Genomic DNA, 21,037 nt, shown 5'->3' on the forward strand with positions numbered 1-21,037 from the left:
GATCATCACTTCTCTGTGAGGTGTGTCAGGAAACACATCCCTACCATTAATATAGTTGCATGTCAATGGGCGACAAGGCAGGCAAGCTAGGACAAGTGCTAGGAGGCAACGGGGCTCAGAAGGCACCATCATTACTCACCCTTTGACCTTCCTGCAGCTTTGTACAGTGGGGAGGAAAAAGCAGAAAGAATGGGAAATAAAAGGTAGCTGTTAAACACTTTAAGCTATTAAAAGGAGACCATTAAACACTTAATGTTCTACTTTACTTTAAAATTCCACACCTTTTAAAGTAAAACAGAAGCCGGACACCTGGGCAGGTTCACGGCTGGCGGGAGGGACTCCCACAAGGAGCCCCTGGATGCTGGCTAGACAGAGCAATGTCAAACCCACACCTCTGTTGTTCTTCCCTCGTCGCAAGGCTACGGTTCATTTTCCAAATACAGCATTCACTGTCTTATTAAAAACGTTATCCTGAAAACTTCCAAGAACACACCCCAAATATTAGAATGTTAGCTCTTACATGACCCCTTTGGCTTATACCTTTCCTTATCCCTTTTCTTAAAGAAATATGGTAAAACCATTTTCACATCTAAAGCAATAATTCTTTATTATCAGTGAATGATCAATGCCCCCTAAATTTCTCTAATAAGCTTTAAAATATCTTTTAAACACCATACGCTGAGGACTCAGGACTTGGATTCAAGCTGGATTTGACTAAAAACCTCTTTCCTGTGATGTACTGCCCATGGCCCCAGAAAATACTATGTGACCTGTCAAGGGATGAGAGCGAATAAATTGTCCTACCCTGTTGCAACACCTGTGAACCATGACAATTGCAAGCACGGCAAGAAATGCTCAAAGATGGAACAAATAGCATTTACACGCTGTGAGTCTGATTGAACTTACAGCCCACAGCACAGGAGGGAAACCATTCCCAGGTTCCCAGGGCTAGTGAGTGCAAGGATCTTAGAAGAGAATATACTACTGCCACTAGACAAGCATGGTTCCTGATTACATTCTAGATCTTATCCTTATACCCACAGGTTACGGGCGGCTTCCAACCCTTTCCAAAGAAGCCTCTCTACAGAAAATAGATACTGTCACAGAAAACCACAACTGGCCACAATGCAGACATGAACAGACATAGGGAGTCCAGTCCCAGTGGATATCACAGCTCCTGCACTTATGGTTCAGGATGCATTGTGGAAGGGAGGCAGAAAGATTCTAACAGTGAAGACCAGGAAGAACACAGTGAAGCAGTCTCTCCTAGAAATGGCTGCATCAGCACCACCAGAACCATAACAACAGCAATGGGTATTCTCATGTGGAAGGGGGGACAATGTTCAGGGGTCCCACCCCAGACAGAAGCTAGCAGGCTACCAGTGGCTGCTGGGAGAAGAAAACAGACCATCTCTCAGGAAGCCCTGGTACTGGGTGTCCAATGCAGAGCGGTCAGCCCTGAAGTCATATACACACAAACAAAATCCCCCCCCCACTCAACAGGTTGTATATATGTATATTTATATGTGTATTTATATTTATATATATTTCTTTAATACAAGATTAAAAGAAAAGGTGGCTGTCAACTTGAGAGTGGGATGCAGGGGAGGGGCTGGGAGAAATGTTGAGGGGGAAGAGATAGAATTCTATTCAACCAAGACCTTATTAACAAATAAAAAATTGAAAAAGCAAACAAAATTTAATTTTAAAAATGTCTTTTTAAAATTAGCCATCCTCAATCCTCAATCAGAATAACCAGGACCCAATCATAACTTCCGGCTCCTCCTCCTTCCTCTTACATACTATTACATGTGGATGAAATGAGACAGAACCACTCCTATTTTTAACTTCCTCCTTAATGGGAACATACACTTTATTTTCCACCTTTTGTGTTTGTTTTCACTGCTGTTTCAGTTACATTCACAGAGTACTCCTGCTTACTCCCGAGAGCCCTCAGAAGCACCATCCACACATCTTCCACTAGTACTACAGGACCAAGGGGTCCACACTCTTCAGTGGTCTAAGTTCTGACAATTTTACCCAGCATCATATGGTAAAGGTATAGAGGAGCTACTCAAGCTACCAGGATAACCAAGAGTTTTCTGAGTAACACAGAGGTTATCAATCAGTAGCAGGAAATGGGCTAGGATGAAAGACTCAGCCTGGGATGGAGGAGTCAGAGGATGATCATAGTTGGATAATCAAAGAACAAGACACCACATACCTACTGTAATTCTGAAAAATGTTACCCAATATATGTTTCCAAATAAACTCAAAAGAATTCGAGAGGTCTTTACTTTGTGTCAGTTCACTAAAACCTTTACAGGTTTCAGCCTTTTGTAAGAGAACAGTAGTGATCTCTAAGCCAAAGCTTCTGAATCTTGGAGGCAAAGTAGATTTTCCTGGAAACCTTTTATAACTCCGAGGCTTCTGTCTCACACAATCAATTTCCATCTGTTGGTTGGATGGAAAGCAGGTTTGTAGTGTGTTTTCAGTCTACCAGGTGACTGTCACACAGCTCTAACGGAGAACCACTGCTCCTGCACTAGGATTATAGTCACCATTCTGTTCTCTGCACCTACTGTGCAGTCCCACACTCTTCCAGGCTCTTTACACGCACGCACGCGCGCACACACACACACACACACACACACACACGCACGCATAACTGAGAAAACAGTGGTCAGGTGCTCCCAACAGATCACAGCAGGCTAAGGGTAAATTTAGGCTTTAATCCAGAGCAGTTTGGATTCCAAACCCATGGTTAGCATGCTACACTGCGTCCTGACCATGCATGAATTATATCCGAATCCTCTGACTGTAAATAAAGTGATCAAATGAAACATAAACATAAGAGAATTTACTTCTACCTTCTTAGTAGCAGTACAATGGAATCCCACATGAAAGTAACCAAGTGTGCCTTACCGAAGAGTAGCACATGCACCTTACACAAGAGTAACCACGTGTGCACCTTACACAAGGGTAACCATGTGTGCACCTTACACAAGGATAACCACGTGCATCTTACACGAGGGTAACCACGTGCATCTTACACGAGGGTAACCATGTGCACCTTACATGAGGGTAACCATGTGCATCTTGCACTAGGGTAACCATGTGCATCTTGCTCAAGTTTAACCATGTGCATCTTGTATGTGCTAATAAGCAGACTAGAATCCCCTCTTCACAAAGACTCAATTTGAGATTTCTATATTGTCTACAATGTTTTATGTACAAGTTAGTTACTATTAAGTAACAAAAACTGCTTCAGTTTTAAAACTTAAGGAAACAATATACAATATGCATTAATGCCTTACCTATTTCAGTTCTGCTGACTCCAATTCCATTAAAGATTTTCAGGTAATTAAGGTGACAATAATCAGAATCTTCAATGTCAAAGTCACCAAATTTGATGCGAATTCTTTCTCCCATCTTTACTCGAATCTCCCATTCACACACAGTGCTGTTTGTGTAGGTATGTGGGTAATTGATGGATGTAAGGGTTCCACTTTCAGGGCCTAGTACAGTGTGCCCACATCCATCACCTAAGGAAAAACAAAACCAAATGGATTACTCTCCCACTTCAAGCTTACCTGTAATCAGCATCTACACACAGACCTGGAGCAAGGCAGGACGACAGCCCATGTTTACAGAGGCAGGTCTTCCTTTTCAAAGAACACAGCACACAACCTGGTTCTGAGCACATTTACTCACGAGACAGAGCGAAGGAGCCAAGAGAAGTCAAGTCAGGTCAAAGTCAGCCCTGATTGACACATTCAAAGTCATATAATTTGTAAGTTCAAAGGACTTTCCATTTGAACGGACAATTATGCAGTACTTAAACACATGCTGTAATAAATCCCATTGTTAAGAGAATATGACCACATATTTACGCTAACCACGCAAAGTAAATACAAATGTAAAGAAGTGATCAGCTGCTGAGGCCTCCATGAGCAGGGGCAGGATTCTGAGAAAACATTAATGCGTGCTAAGATGTCTGACCACTGGCCATCTTTCAGACAAGGAACTACAGCTAGACTTGGTGATGTTTAATTCTATATTCCATTGAAATTGAGCTGTGTGACTTCTCCCAAATCTTATTTCTCTCTCATAATAAAAAAGAAGAAACAAAATGTCAACGGCTTACTGCAGACATGACTTTAATGTTTTAGCGGGGTTAAATTACTTTGTTTCAGAAACTTCTTCAGCAACTGAGTATTCAAGTTTTAGGAACAGTACATTGTGTGCATCTTGACTTTCTCACCAATGATTTTTAACTGAATACAGAAGTCATGAACAAAATGTACATTAAAAGATTCAGCTGCTGCTCCCAAGGTAATGTTCAACCTTCTCAGCTACAATGAGATTCAGTGAGTCTCTTTTTAATAGGATGATAAATGCAGCCTTTTTAAAATAATCGGGGTTTCTTCTTTAAAAGAGCTATTCATTATCATCTTTTGGGATAGTAGAGAACTTGTAGAAAACATTAGAACGGACACTTCTGAGTTTTAACTTAATCATTACAGGCATGGATGGTAGTCACAGAATCCCGTCATGTTCTCACCTAGCGATGACCTATGGATTTCATTCTCTAGAACAATGTAAGCATTACAACAGCTTAGTAGGATGGAGCAAAGGGGCAGCGGCAAAAGTGTGCAGTAACTGAGAGCGATAGAGGAACTTCAATTTACAAAAGGCCATGAGATTTCACCTCACACCAGTCAGAATGGCTAAGGTCAAAAACTCAGGAGACAGCAGGTGTTGGCGAGGATGTGGAGAAAGAGGAACACTCCTCCACTGCTGGGTGGGGCTGTAAGATGGAACAACCACTGTGGAAATCAGTCTGGAGGTTCCTCAGAAACTGGACATGACACTTCCGGAGGATCCTGCTATACCTCTCCTGGGCATATACCCAAAGGATTCCCTGACATGCAATAAAGACACATGCTCCATTATGTTCATAGCAGCCTTATTTATAATAGCCAGAAGCTGGAAAGAACCCAGATGCCCCTCAAAGGAGGAATGGATACAGAAAATGTGGTATATTTACACAATGGAATACTACTCAGCATTAGAAACAATGAATTCACAAAATTTTTAGGCAAATGGTTTGATCTGGAAAATATCATCCTGAGTGAGGTAACCCAATCACAAAAGAATACACATGGAATGCAATCTCTGGTAAGTGGATATTAATTAGCCCAGAAGCTCTGAATACCCAAGGCACAAATTGCATAACAAATGACTCCCATGAAGAAGTATGGAGAGGGTCCTGATCCTGGAAAGGATTGATCTAGCATGGGAAGGGAATATAAGGACAGAGAAAAAGGAGGGAGGTGATTGGAGAAGGGATAGAGAGAAGAAGGTTTATGGGACATATGGGGAGGGGGGATCCGGGAAAGGGGAAATCATTTGGAATGTAAACAAAGAATATAGAAAATAAAAATATTAAAAAAAAAAGGCCATTTCACTTCCACAAAGCAACAACTGTCTGCATGAGGCCCTTGACAGTCCTGAGGCAGCAGTGGCTTCCGCCTCTACATTCGTACTGCATGCTGGTCTACTTTTGAGTTGGAGACTATAAATTCTGCTTTCTGAACAAACACTTTACATATAAAGTTTAGTTTTCAGTCAACACTACACTTTATTTCCGAGCCCTGATTTCATTCATGCACTAGAACTATGCATAGTGGATTAATAATATAAAAATATGGAGAGAAGGAAGTAAATGTGGGTGTGGAATACACTCACTGATGTTTACAGTAAAACAGGCTGTTACATATTACATAATACAAAATGCTACAATTGCCCCCCAAAGCTAATTCATTCTCTCTCTCTCTCTCTCTCTCTCTCTGATATAACCTAAAGTAAGACCATAAGGCTATAAAACCCTTCAGTGTGAAAAGAGATAACTGAAATATAAGTACCTTTTGAATAATCATTAGCATTTTCCCTAAGAGAGGCAAAAACAACTATCCTAAAACAGTACCTAACATTTGATACTAGCTTGTGATTCCTGGAAGTGTTTCAATAGTTAAAAAACAATCCTTGGATAATTAAACATTTCAGTTTGTGCTGTTTTTGATATGCAGAACTGAAAGCTGTGGTTGGAAGTGTAATGTCAAGAATTGCCTGCTGACAACTCACACATGACCATGACGTCACATCTCAGCTCACGGATTCCCTTCATTCACCTTGAGACTGTTACTTTAAAATCCATGTTACCAGAGTACAAGCAGAATGTTCAGAGTAATTTTTTAGATGTCTTTATGAGCCTAATTTTCAATAAAATGCAGAAATTGTTTCTTGTCCCTTCCACCATTAAAAAGTGGTTTAAAGTTAACAAAATACATAATAATTGATGGAAACAGGACTTTTGCTTGTGCAGTGAGGATGAAAGTAATTAAAACAGAGCTGTCTTTTTTCAAAATCTTGTGTCGGGGGAGGGAGGGCATAGTCAACGAGTCTACAACAGTGTGCCAAGAATGCTCTAAAATATGTGCTGGAGTTTAGCACTCCCTCCTCTCCAAGCAGATGATGTGCACCAGAAACCCCAGTTAAAAGGATGTCTCCAGGCTGTTGCAGTGAACATTCTCAAATGTTTTACATTTTAAGGGGTGATAAATTTAACCCAACTAGACAGAATTTGCCATCACCCATGTGTCCAGAACAGCCCAGCTCGAAGGCGTGAGTAGGCAGAATACAGATACCTACTAGGCCAGCAGCTGCATGTTTTCCCGTTGCTTTAAATGAAGAAAAATACATTTACACTGTGACTCTCCCAGTGCTGGCATATAGACTCCTGACCTGCTAAACTATCTTTGACCTTTTAAAGCAGTGGCTCCTCAACCTGTGGGTCACAGCCTCCTCAGAGTTGAAGAACCCTTTCACAGGGGTCACTTAAGACCATGGGAAGTACCAGATATTTATGTTATGATTCAGAACAGTAACAACATTACAGTTATGAGATAGCAACACAAATAATTTTATGGTTGGGGGAATTGCTACAACAGGAGAAACTATATATGAAAGGGCTCGGCATTAGGAAGGTTGAAAACCATGACTGAAAGGTCACGCCTGCAGGGTGGAAAACGCTTCTCGCCACTCAAAGGCCCCCGTGTTAAATTCAAGACAAGGAAAAAACATAGCCTTGCTTTCACTTCAATATTTTATGATTATTTTTATTTTAAAACTAAAGTCAATCTATGAAAACACCAGAAATATGTAAAAATATTGAAAAGTAGAACCAAAACCTAGAAAATGATCAAGACCATCGAACTTGCTGACAGCAGGGGTTCCTTTGTGCCTCTCCATCCCAGGCAGCACAGCACGTCTTCAGTCATCTCTAAGGGAGGAGGAGGGCTGTTCCAGACAACCAAGGCAGAGGCTGGAGTGCTCCTCAAGCATCTCAGGATGGACCGGAGAATGAATGTCTTCAAGTGTGAGGAGACTGAGATTCGAGCATGGCCAGAAAACCTCAGTGTCTTAGTTCTGGGTTGGGCTTATCAGGCCAAAGGACAGCGCTGCTCAACTCACTCAGGGCACAGCTAACCGGTGTACAGTCCTGTCAGCCACTCCTCAGTATCTTTTATTTTGTTTTGCTTTTTTCGAGACAGGGTTTCTCTGTATAGCCCTGGCTGTCCTGGAACTCACTCTGTAGACCAGACTAGCCTCGAACTCAGAAATCTGCCTGCCTCTGCCTCACAGAGTGCTGAGATTACACGTGTGTACCACCACTGCCTGGTGAACCCTTCGTTTTTAATGGTGTACTGTCTCCAGATTTTGGGACTAGTATATTCTGAAAACAATAATGTTCTGTGCCTAGGACACACTACCCACTATTACCTGTGTTTGTTTACATGACAGAATTGATGAAGTCTAGCTACCACAGAAAGAAAACCAGACAACTCTCTCAACCATTCCGCCACTGTAGTACACACACTATAGCACTGCAATTTGGGTAAACTCCACCATCACCACCAACTTCCTCCTCCATCCCCCATGGTCTCCACTAGACGACAGCTGATCAGAAAGGGTAGATGCCTCTTACTGTGCACTCTTCATCTTGAATGTGTTTCTGTCAGGGGAAGGACACTGGAATTTGATCTGACTGCTCTGCCGTGGCAGACTACCCTGGGATTGCTTAGAGAACACGCATTACTTCCTCTGAAGAGTGCAAGGTCAGATGTGTTAAGCCAGATAACACATTTTGATACTGTTCCCGGAAAATAACGGAACAATTTTCTTTTATTAAGAGTTTCCCCATGAAAAACATTGAGCATATTCAAATACCTATGAAATAATCCAACTAGGAATACATCTTATTTCAGGCTTTTATCCAAACCAAGTACGGTTTTTAGACAAGTGTGTGCCCTGATGGTCCAGCCACCCTTGCACATTTGATATGGTTATTAATAAATAATATAGTCACTGAATTTTAATAATAGGAGCCCTATGCATCCTTTTAGCACAGCAAACACAGATGCAGCCAACCTATAGAAATATGCGCCAAACAGAATGAAGGCGCTTTCATTACACTGATACTTGTCCCGAGTTTCCAAGGATTGTAGATGTATAGTGAAATGGTGAGTCTGACCACACTGCCTCTAAGCCTCACTTTTGTCATATCTCGGAACACACCCGTGAGATGGGAAGAAAAACATTTAGTGAGCAGGAGAAAAGTTCATAAAGAAAAGATACAGTGAAGTTTTTACTCACACTGAATTTTCAGACTAGAAATACTAGGCAAGCCTAAAACTCCCAGGTTTCCTTCCTAAGCTGTATAACTTAATTAAGCTCATCTCGTATGTTGGTCTTTGTCCCTGTAATGTGTCGTATTCTGAAAGCGAGTTCTGATGCTAATGCTGGCGGAATACTTTCCTTCCGATTGGCATTCTCACAGGATAGATCAGTCCACGTAGCACAGTGACGGTTTTAAGTAGACTTCTCTCCCAGAGCAGTTTTAGCATGCAGGCTCATCACAAAGGGCTGGTTAAAACTGACAAACCTCAACAGAAGCATCATCTCTCAGAGCTCAGTTTACAGACGCTTTTGGTCCTGCTCACTCTATGGGTTTAGGCAAATATGTGACTGGATGCTAAGGCCATGTCACACATTTCTCTCCTCTCCAGCCCCCGCTGCCTCGCCAGCCCCCGCTGCCAATCTTCATACCCTTTCTGACAATCAATATCCACAGCGCTGCCTCTTCCAGGATACCAGCAGGTGAACACACTCCCAGTGTAGGCTTTTCACAGTGGCTCTGTGCCTACTTTTTTATTGCCGGGAGGCCCCTTTCTCTTATTTATTTTCTTAATAATCTAAATCTAAGGCAGATATGGATGCAGTGTCAAGGGAAACTTTTAGAAAAATAAACAACCCCATCATTCTCTCGTCCTGAACTCATTCCTCCACGTGACCTTTATTATTTATGTAGGGATGTCATAAGTACTGTATTTACTTCCTCTTCTCCCTTATTCTCCAACTCCTCCAGTGTCCCCACTCTTCTTTTTTATTCAATTTTTAAACATTTATCTATGTATTTACAAGCATAGTGGTTCTGTGGATTGACCTGGGCTTGTATTTTGATGCTAATTCCACTCCTGGGAGGGGCTGCAGGCAAGGAGTTGCCTTGTGAACCTTCTCCCCACTTTAACTTTTCAAATAAAGCTTTGAGCCAATAATTGGGCAGGAGGAAGGGGGAGGAGCTGAGGGTTTGGGGGAGGAGAAAAGGGTCGATGGGAAGGGGGAGGAGCTATGGAGGATTGCAGGAGAGGATGGGGGAGAAGCTGGTGGCATGGCCTGGAGAAACCACAAGTTATATGGGATAACATAAATGGGAATAGAGTAGTCGGAGATTCGCCCAATCTACGCATATAGCTTGTATTGTTATTGAGTTGAGATTTCTTTTACCAGGTAATTGGGTTGGAAAAATATAGCAACATAGTGGTACTTTTCTACATGCAGATCTGCACACCATAAGATGACATCAGACAGTCGTGAGCTGCCACCTGGGTGCTGGGAATTGAACTCAGGACCTTTAGAAGAGCAGTGAGTGCTCTTATCCACTGAGTCGTCTCTCCAAGCCCACATAACCTCTTCTTTAGCTATCACTTATACATTGTGTGTGTATGCATGCATCTCATGTGCATAGACAAACACAGCCTCCAGAGTCCACTTAGTGTTGTTTATTTGTGTATGTGTTTCGTGAAGCCACACCCATTAAATCTCTAAAATATGATCACCAAAACTAGACTTTAACAATGACAATACCAGTTGACATGGCATACCAATGTAGATAGGGATAGCTCATGGGCCCCACTCTAGATGAAGAGCTGCAGGTAATTAAAGGGGAGGGAGACTTAGTCTTTTCCAGGCATAAGCCCCCATAGATTATCTGACCCTTGCAATAATTTACAGATTTGAATTTAAAAGGAATGCAAATACACACACACACACACACACACACACACACACACACACACGCACACACACTTTTACCAGGACCCCATGGTTAAATTATAGCAAGCTCAGATGTCCATTCTCAAGGACTCACTGAGACCTTGAGGTTGGCTACTCTAGCTATGCTATGGTCTTGCTCTCTTAAATGGAGACAGTAAGAATCCACTTAGGTATTATACGAGCACACCTGGTACCAAGGGCAGAATTCACACTCATGCTCTTAATATACATTTGGGGACTATTCTCACAATGGCACATTAACACTACTGAAGATATATCTGAATGGCTTTTGTGTTTATGTTGACCAATTTATACTTTGGTGGCAATCTAGCCAATTAACAGGAAGAACAATGCCTTAGTACTTTAGAAACTTATAGCAACTTCAGAGACCCAGATGGTCTCTGGTCTTACGAGATGATAATACATTCCTGAGAGTTACTCATTACTAATTGTTTCTACTCCAATTGAGCAGCTCATTCACTCGGAAAGTTCTAGAACTCCCCATCTTTAGCCCAAATCCTCAAAATCCATTATCTACTTATAAGATCACCATACAGTTTTTGAATGGCATGGTGGGCCCATATAGTTTATAGCACAGCAGATACAGCAAGTATTTCCAGGAAGGGCAAGTTCTACCTTGTTCATATTTTAATATGCTTAATTACACACATTTACGTCAGCTTAGCGTGGCAATCTGGTGGGCAATGTGCTCTACTCATATGAATAGCCACGGACAAGAATAAAACAGTTTTTAACACACTGTGCTTAATCCAGAAACAAACCCCAGATAGCTTTTAAAACCTTCCACAACTCTATGTAAGCACACCTAAATGTGATTTATACCTTGCATCTCCCAAGGCAGTTGAGTGGATTCAATAACATTTGGCAGTGTGTGGTGGCACAAGTTACCATGCATAGATGTTACCAGGCATATAAGGCCAGGGTCAGTAGAGAGCCTAAAGCTGGCCTGAGCTGAATAGCTTATTTGAGGCCAGCCAGGTCTACACAGCAGGATCCAGCCTCACAAATGGATGGACACAACCATACTACACACAATTCTCTGTAAAAATAGCACATTCTAAAAATTCTATGATTTACCCACACTGAGCAGATTCTATCCAGTGCCTTACCCTCCTGGAGATTGTCTGGAGGTTCCGGACAGTTGTACATGACCCTGTGCCCCCTGGTCAGCTGCCTGCTCCAGGGTGGGCACTGATGGACAGTTGTACATGACCCTGTGCCCCCTGGTCAGCTGCCTGCTCCAGGGTGGGCACTGACTCACCCTCTTCCTACTCGTTCTTCCCTCTAATTTCTGTGTTTTGCCCCAGACTTTCTCCACTTTAGCACTTCAAGTTCTGGGGACTTCCAGGAGCCATCACCCCTTCTACACAGAGAAACCTGAGAGAGGAAAGTGAAGCTGAAACTTTGGTTTGTGAAGAGCAATTGCATGCTTTTCCCTTGACTTAGCAAGGTACGGCGAGCGCCACTGTAAAACCCAGTGAGTTCTCCTCTACATTCAGCAGACCTGGGCTTCAGTTTCTCGGACCCCAAGAGTCCTGACTAAAGTATGCCCTCCACCCTTGCCGTCCCTCACGTCCAGTCTAGGATACAACGTGAACACTGGCAAGCAAGAACGGACAAGATAAACCATGGTCCAGAATGACTCTAGAGTCTGAAGTGCAAGGGCAGCAGAGACACATAAAGCTAGAGTCACAGCAGGAGTGAAGAGCAGAATTCAAACGTAGGTGACTGTGGCCACTTATAGGCCAATCATCCAATTTTACCTTGATACCTGAGTCCTCTACTTGCAGAAGTTGACACATTCAGCCACACAGAACTTCTATGAACAGTAAATGAGGTGGGGATCACGCGTAGGGAATGGAGAAGTGGGTCTCACACATTTGAAATGGGGAGGCTTTAGCTGCTGAGTTAGGAGGAGTCCAATTAATTTCCTATTCTAATTCACTTGTTGAATGACCCAAGAGACAGGTTTAAATCTGTGCAAGCTGGTAAATTTTGACACAATTAGTCAAACATGACTGGAATTCCTGATCTATTTTTCTCTGAGTTTCAAGAAAAAAAAAAGTTGTGGCAATTATCAGAACCAAACTTTTAAGTCAGAATCTGAAAGAGAGGACACCGGAGTTCATTCAATGTTTTGTCCACAATCTGGGGTGTCACCGTTCTTGAAAGTAGCCAATCCAAGAGAAGGAGCCTATAGTCAGAGTCCCAGCCTGAGAGAACTCCCAGAGCTGAGACACATAGCAAAGAACTGGTACTCCAGGGAAGCCCAGGGAAGACTGACAGACTCCCAGGCCCCAGGCAAGCAGGCAGTAAAGTGCAAGAGTGCTCCATTCCTTGGGGAATGAGATACGTGCTCAAATCCTAGACTCATGGCTAGTGTGGGACTGGGCCAAATGGCAAAAGCATGAAGGACTGACACCAAATAATGTGCTGGGACAACAGATCTACAGCAGAAATGGGCTTAATTCAAATACTCAGCATACCAGACAGCATGGTATAATATTAGCAGTGGGGGAAAACACTCAATCCAGCATGGAAAGTCCAACCTGGATGTAGCTGGGTGGAGATGCTTATGCAACTCTTTCTAAGGACAATGCTTGGCAATTTTCAAGTGTGATTAATAGGAGAAGAATAGTAAGGGAGGGGGTTCCAAGCACAGGACCCTGCTATATAAAGATATCAGCACAGACACTAAAACAGAATGTCCTGAGATACAAAGTAGCCCAGGCTTATTCCCAACTATAAAGTTGCTGGTATGGGGTGTGGACAAAGACCCAGGGAAGAACCAGCGGTCAGTGTGTGTGTGTGTGTGTGTGTGTGTGTGTGTGTGTGTGGTGTGACACACAGAGGCTGAGGTTTTTGGACAGCATCCTCTAAGTGAAACAGGAGCTGATGACAGATGCTAGGAAAGTCACTATAGAAAGCAATATCCTACTCCATTAGATCAGGGCTGGCTCACAGTAACCAGCCAACTGCTACCTGTCAACTGACTAGGTAGAAACTGGCCAAAGCTTGCTCCTCAGGGTAAGAGTTAGGCTTTGGACTCCCTTCTGTTGAGTCTGCCATCACTAATTCTCCAACATCTGCTAATCCTGCAAAGCCCAGCCACCTAAAACTATGTATCAGCAGAGCGTCTGCTTCCCCAGTCATTGCAAAATGTCTCCTTTAATCCATACCACTGTGCAAGCCACTCAGTGGAACATAATTACTTATTCGACTTGTTTGTGGCTTGCCTGGAGCCAAGGTGGTGCTTTATCTCTTCTGAATGTTACAGGACTGTACTGAATGAAGCGTGAATGTTCTCCTGAGAGTGCACCGTGGCTACCCCATTCTCACAGTTCTTGATGAAAATACAACAGAGTACTGAGAACTTCTCCCACATCCCAAACAATACAATTTAACCCAAAAGCTAAAGGTACTTTATTTAACAAAAGCCTTGCAGAGAATTCTGGACTGCTGTCTTTCAACCACTGTCTTCAGACTGTGGGCTGATTTAGCAAGCGAAGTTCAGTAACTTTGAGATGCCACAATTGTCACCATTATACTGGCTTTCATTAAAACCAGTTTATCTGAATACTTTCCCATGCTCTTGAAATATGTTGATTTAGTCCAAATAATGACCTGGAAATTTATCATATACTTTATTAAACTAACATTCTGAAGTGAAATACTTTCTTAGAAATTCTCTACTGAGGTAACCCAATCACAAAAGAACTCACATGGTATGCACTCACTGATAAGTGGATATTAGCCCAGAAGCTTAGAATACCCAAGACACATTTCACATATCTAATGATGCTCAAGAAGGAGGAAGAACAAAGTATGGATACTCTCGTCCTTTGTAGAAGGGGGAACAAAATACCCACAGCAGGAGATACAGAGACAAAGGGTGGAGCAGAGTCTGAGGGAAAGACCATCCAGAGACTGACTACCTCACCTAGGGATCCATCCTATATACAGTTACAAAACCCAGACACTATTATCGATGCCCACAAGTGCTTGCTGACTGGCGCTGGATATAGCTGTTACCTGGGAGGCTCTGCTAGTACATGACAAATATAGATGGGGACACTCTCAACCAGCCACTGAACTGAGCACAGGGTCCCCAATGGAGGAGCTAGAGAAAGCACCCAAGGAGCTGAAGGGGTTTGCAACACCATAAGAGGAACAATGATATAAGCCACCCAGTACTCCCAGGGACAAACCCATCAACCAAAGAGTACACATGGAGTTACCCATGGCTCCAGACACATAAGCAGCAGAGGATGGCCTTGTTAGACACCAAAGGGAGGAGAGGCCCTTGGTCCTGGAAAGGTTCGATGCTGCAGTGTAGAGGAATACCAGGACAGAGAAGTGGGAGAGGGTTGACTGGGGAACAGGGGAGTGGAGAGAGCTTATGGGATTTTGGGGGGGAGGGGAAACCAGGAAAGGGGGCAACATTTAAAATGTAAATAAAGAATATATCTAAAAAAAAAAAAAAACAGAGTTTATGGTTCATTTTCAGACATAAATGGTTTGAATTTTTTGATGAAATTTTTCCAAAGCAGTTCCTCCTGTTGGCACTTTCTGAGTTTATTCTTAATTTGCTACTTGCAAATTACTTATTCATCTTCTACTACTGGTAGAAAGTGACTGTGTGTCCCTTCTAGGAAAATGATGACCCCACCCTCCCACCCAGGTGACTCATGAACAAGTTTCCTGTTAATGGCCTCCCCAATTGTGAGCCTGTCTCAGTGTAGCATCTTTAGTTGGGAACAACCATTGTCTAATTTAAAAGCTTAATTCTGATGGCACCGGTCTGTTAGGTCGAAGGTTTTGGAAAAGTCATAAAGACAGCTCAGAATACAGCTACATAAAAGAGCCCCGTTTTGGTTTAGTGCAGTGGTTCCAACCTTCCCAAAGCCAAGACCCTTTAATACAGTTCCTAATGCTGTGCTGACCCCAACCATAAAACTATTTTTGTTTCTACTTCATCACGCCAATTACATTTGATATGTGAACCTCGTGTAAGGGCCATTCAATCCCAAAGGGGCTGTGAGCCACAGGTTGAGAAACATTGGTTGAGTGGTTGGTTGATAGCTTTTTGAGGTAGGGTCTCACAGATGGAGGTGTAGCTAATCAAAGCCCTGACTCCCTGCTTCAGCCAAGCGCTAGGATGGCAAGCTTGCCTGTGTTGCATGTTCTGTCACACCAAGAAAAGACAGAAAAGTCTAAATCTACCTAATGTTGATAACTATAAGTGTTACTTTGGTGAGAAAGAAGTTCTTCATTTCTAACAATTTGTAAATACTGGCCTTCCTTAGCATCACCCAAGCCAAGAAGGTACTGCTTACCAGAATAAAACTATTTCATGCACAAACTACAAATATTACTGTCTAATTGAAATGATTCTTTCAAAGAATCAACCTGACCTGTTTCATAGGTTATTAAATTGCAAAATCAATACCCTTGACAACGTGCCAGATGAATGGCTGTAAACAAACCACTCTTAATGGATTTTAAAAATTAATTATATTCGGTATTATATCATGTTCAAGTCACATTCTAGCCTACAAGGTAGATAAATCTTCTGTATCATAAATGAGGAAACTGGATTACTGAGATGAGTTGACCCAAATTCCTAGTTATGACATAAACTGGAGATAGAAATTCTATCACAGTAGAGTATTAACTGCTTATCATGAAAATTTATTACAGCAGCAAATATGCAGTCAGGCTAAGGCCCACTAAGTTCAGTTTTGTTAAATAGATGTGTACTTTTTAATGGTTTTGAAAGTGAACTTAATATAAAGATTTGAAGATAAGCTTACCACGGATTTTAGAATTCACATATATAAGCTGCATCTAAAATGCCTATAGTATAAGTATATGTAAACAAACCAAGTCTATTTATGAATTTCAAGAATACTAGTTATGATACATCATTGTGAAGGATTAAATTTTCAAAAACATCATGAATTTTACTCTAAGCCAACCAGAAAGAAAAAATCATGTTCAGCAGGGAATCTGCTGAGAAAGAGCCATGGACAGCATTAAGTAGAACAAAGGCAAAAGACAGCATCACTGCAAGGCAGTGTCAAGGGGAGAAAGACGCACTCATGCACCCTCACGGACACGGAATCCATTTTCACCTGGGTAGGCTGTGCAGGGAGCAAGACTGATTCAGCAAACCTACTTTCTTTCCTTTACTTTTCAGTATAACTACACGCTAGTAGCAGACATTTGGAAACGTTCTACCACTCAAAGACAGCTGATAAGATTTTATTATTCCTTCCAATCTTCTTCCCAAGGCTTCTTAAGAGAGTATGAATTCTACCTTAGAACATGGACATCCTCACATTAAAAAGTCTGTAGGTGTGTAAGCGTTTCACATCTTGTGTGAGGAATGTCAGTTGATCCAGAAGGAATGTGTTATCTTAGTTAAGACTGGCTTCAAAGAAACTTCACTGCAAGCAGCAAGGGCCCTCGGAGGGAGAGACTCAAAAACTTAGGGAATTCACCTCTCACACAATTTCTGAATTTTCAGATACTCACCAAACTAGTCCTTAATTTACTAACTTGGTGACCCGTGTTTAATAATTGATAAATACATTATGCGTTCCCTTTGTAAAACTGTGTATTACTGGTTCGCTTACTTAATCTATCAAAGAAGCATGAATTCGCATAGGAACAAGACAGAAAATTGATACAAAAGTATTAAAAAAAAAAGTACCCAATTTTGAAGAAATAAAAAGCATATCTTTTTAAGATCTCTGACATTATTTGTTTTGATATCTTTTGGCAATGGGACACACATATATTGTTACAATGCTGACTAAAATGATTCAAAATCATTAAAAGATTGCATGTTCCATTAGTCTTGGAATGAATACTCCAAAAGACAATGGTACCCTACATAGCTGACTCTGTTACTTGAAAATCTGTTTTAAACATGACGTAAATTTCTAGATGTAAGCCATCTAGAAATGTTCAAACACCGGAGTGTACTGCTTAAATAGTACATTAAAATATGCTGTATTTGCTGTGCCTCGGTTTCCCTTTGTTAGAAATGGGATAATTATCTCACTGAGCTCTGTGTTAAATGCACTGATTTACACAAGCCACTTAGGGCCCGGCCTCCCACACACTAAGCTTCTATAGCCATATAAGTCTGTCTCCCCACCCCGAGGAAGAAAAACACACGCATAGATGCCAAAACTTCTGAGGCTTCCACACTCTAATATACTAAGCTCTGACTGAAGTCTGCCTGCTACACATCTAAACTTTAGGTTACTCATTTTAAATGTGACTATCAGAGAGTGCAGTTTACCTATTTCTCTTAGAGATTACCTCTCACTCGTCCATCCATCAAGGCTGCAGCACCTTCTCAAAGACAATCCCATGACCTTGAAGATAACTCCTTACGGACAAAAACGTGCACTCAGCCCGAAGCTGAACTTATAAATGAAAAATGTATCTCAAGAAACCCTTCCTAGCAATTAGTAACAAGAAAAGCCATGGGAAAACTAATGCCAAACAAAATGTGGTATGCTGCCCGAAGAAGCAACACACAAAAAAGTTCAGTCCTGTATTCTCTTTTCCATTGTGATGATATATCGACCAAGTTTTGCCCGCTTATAGGATTGTAGAAGGAAAAACGTTTTGTCACTTTCTGGGAAAGTTTGCCCTTTTGGTAGTGGACCACTACGGTAGGCCACTTCTGTGTTTGATCAAGCCAATCAACAAACCACCGTCCTCAGTAACGTGCAGGTGCTCAGAAGAACGAACTGCAAACGCAAGGCTCCTAGAGAGCACTGCAATTTGCTTCATTCGCTTTAGAACCTGGGCGCTATCCCTAAGAACAGTAATCACTGCCTGACTTTAATAAGCTCAAGATGCTTTTTAGTTTGCTTCCTACTCCGTTCATCAGTCCAGGAGGAGACAGCAAAGAGGCCTCCATGGCAGGATCTCACGTCCCTCTTTCAGAGAAATGAATGGCTTTGCAGAAAAGTAACGAGACACAAACTTGAGACACCGGGCGGCACCCCCTCCCCCCGGACACATCAGCCTCGCCAGTGTGGCGTCTCTGCATCTCGTCCGCAGGTTCCTTCAACAGCCAAGAGCCTCAGGAGGCCGACCGGTGCTGGCCACCACTCACCTTTCTGGGCTCCAGCGTCCTGGAGCAGTAGGAGCAGCACAAGGAGCAGCCGAGGCCTGGAGCAGGAGTTGCGGCCAGGAGGGAGGGGACAGCAGCCGGCACTGGGCAGCGCGGCCCGGCCGGTGGCGGCGGGCGCGGCCGGGCCTTGGGGACCCTGCGGGCTGCGCGCGGCTCTCAGCGGCGCCCGGCTCGCCATCGCGGCGGCCGGCAATCCGCCCGCATAGTGCGCGCGCCGCGGAGCCCCGCGCGCCCAGGGCCCGCAGCACCCGGCGAGGACCGGGCGGCAGCGCAGCGCGCCTCGACCCCTCCGCCCTGCTCCCCGAGCCCGCTTCCCTTCGCCGCGCTTCCCGCTCCGAGACCCCACGCTGGATCAGAGGCTAGCACCGTGCCGGAGCTGGGACGTGCTCCCACCGCGCTCGTAGCCCGACCGGCTCTCGGGCAGGCCCGCCCCGCTCCCTCGCCCTCCCTCCCGCGCGCGCCGGCCACGCCTCCTCCGCCTGCTAGACCAATGAGCGGCCAGATCTGGTCCAGCTCCTTCCATATCGCCCAATCAGCACGCTGTCTGTTCTGTCGACCTGTTAGCTTCTCTCCCAGAGCTGCACCGCCCCTCATCCGTGTCTGCCAATCGCTCTGGACCTGTGGGAGCGTCCCACCCGCCTCCCTGGATCCGGGTTCGCCCCCAAGCCGGGGCCGGGAGCGGTCCCCGCCCCGCTGAAGAGCCTGTAGTTTTTGGGACCACTGCCCGGAGTGAACCCGCCGAGACTCTCTGGTCAGTGACTTCCGGGACTTCCCCATCCCGCGCTCTCCAGCTTCCCAGAGCCAGATTGCTCAAGGCTCCTCCCCCGTCGCACATCAGGCCACTGGAAGGGGTGGGATGGCTGGATGCTGCAAGATTTCATTCAGCTGGGAGCTGTATTTAAGGGACTGTTTTTAAATAGCAGAGTGTGTTTTTCTTAATTAAAACTGCAGTCAATTGTAGCATCATCTCCGGGTACAATTACAGATGTACTGTTCAGTTTTTGCAAAGATAGCTTCTAGGTCTTTGGAGAGGAGAGAGGAAGTATAAAATAAGACCCCTGTTGCTGAGACTATTTAAGTCCAATATCTGTAAAACTGTGCCCAGAGAAGTCCCACCTTACAGATAATTTGCAGATTTTGGAATGGGGAAGAAATGTCAGTACATCATGCATGTCAGAATGAAACAAGTACAAATTAAAATAATAGGCAATTTGATGGAGGCTGTGAGCAGGCAGGATGGCAGAGGAAAGAGCAGTATTTAAAGAAGAATCCACAGACCTAGACAGTAGTTTTATAAAGAAGATCCCTTCAGGGAATTTTTTAATAGAGACTCCCTTTGAAAAAGCATTGCGCCCATTAACAAACAGGGAATTAGTGAGATCGAACAGTTTGCATAGCAAAGGAAGTAACTATAGGGCATCTGTATTATCTTTCAATGTCCGGTGGTTCAGCTTGGTTGATTTTTCACTGGACCAGCAGTATGGCTGCGATGCCTTGTCCTAATGATGACTGCCTTAACAAGCTGCCATAATTCCCTGCAGCCGGGTATTCTCAAGGCTAAGCCACTGATGCTGTACAGCACACTGATACCAACATAGGATGTCTGCTCCCTTAAGTGTATTAAATGCTCTCTTCACTTAATGTATTCTCAAGTTATGGTGGATTGATCAAATGTGACTCTATCATAAGCTGAGAAGCAGCAATACTGGGATGCAAAGCCAGAGAGATAGGTCATTGGTTAAGAGCCCTTGCTGCCAATCCTTATGATCTGAGTTTGATCCCCAGGATTTCCATGGTAGGAGAGAACTGACTTCTACAAGTTGTCTTTGGTCCTCCAGATGTGCATTGTGGAACATCCTCGCCCCCCCCAAATAAATAAATAAAATACATGTTTTTTTTTAAGAAAAAATTGATATGGATACACAGCTAATAAATGAGGCTATAGAAAAGCAGCCTGTACAAATGACATTGTACAAATGTCACTTTGAGAAGTATGTGGGAATTGAATCTGCAATTCATGAATACATGTGATAGTCCTAAACATGTAAAACATTCACATCCATGGTCAAAAGAAAGCACAAGTGTTGGAAAGGACTCTAGAAGCCATGTTTTTCAAGTTTCCTAGATACTTCTTACACAATAAGCCCCCCCACCCCAGTCAATGTATCTGATAAGCATCTATCGAGTATCAAAGAAAGCACTACCAATATGGGCCCTGATCACACAAAGTTCAGTCAGAGAAGTTTACATTCTAGTGGAGAAGACAAGCGTGTAAACAAATCCATTGTCACCAGTGCCAATTTGGAGGCATGAACTGATAGCTCTAACACCATGACCTACCCCGGCAAACAGCCAGTCCTAAGCTAAGGCTTCAAGCGATAGTCCCTGAAATAATGCACC

General features: G+C 43.3%; 1 protein-coding gene across 2 annotated transcripts in view; it reads right to left on the reverse strand.

Annotated features, from left to right (window-relative positions):
- Dcbld2 (discoidin, CUB and LCCL domain containing 2) overlaps window positions 1–19,050 on the reverse strand; it is a 56,692-nt gene extending 37,642 nt beyond the window's left edge. For both annotated transcript variants that reach the window (XM_052157935.1, XM_052157934.1), the window contains exons 1-2: window positions 18,620–19,050; window positions 3,318–3,545 (exon numbers count right to left, since the gene is read on the reverse strand). In XM_052157935.1, the coding sequence (XP_052013895.1) occupies window positions 3,318–3,545; window positions 18,620–18,815 (424 nt within the window). In that variant the 5' untranslated portion in view covers window positions 18,816–19,050. The remainder of the gene's footprint in view (window positions 1–3,317; window positions 3,546–18,619) is intronic.
- Between the last annotated feature and the right edge of the window lie 1,987 nt (window positions 19,051–21,037).

Source organism: Apodemus sylvaticus, chromosome 15, assembly GCF_947179515.1.
Source record: "Apodemus sylvaticus chromosome 15, mApoSyl1.1, whole genome shotgun sequence".
Taxonomy (NCBI): Eukaryota; Metazoa; Chordata; class Mammalia; order Rodentia; family Muridae; genus Apodemus; species Apodemus sylvaticus.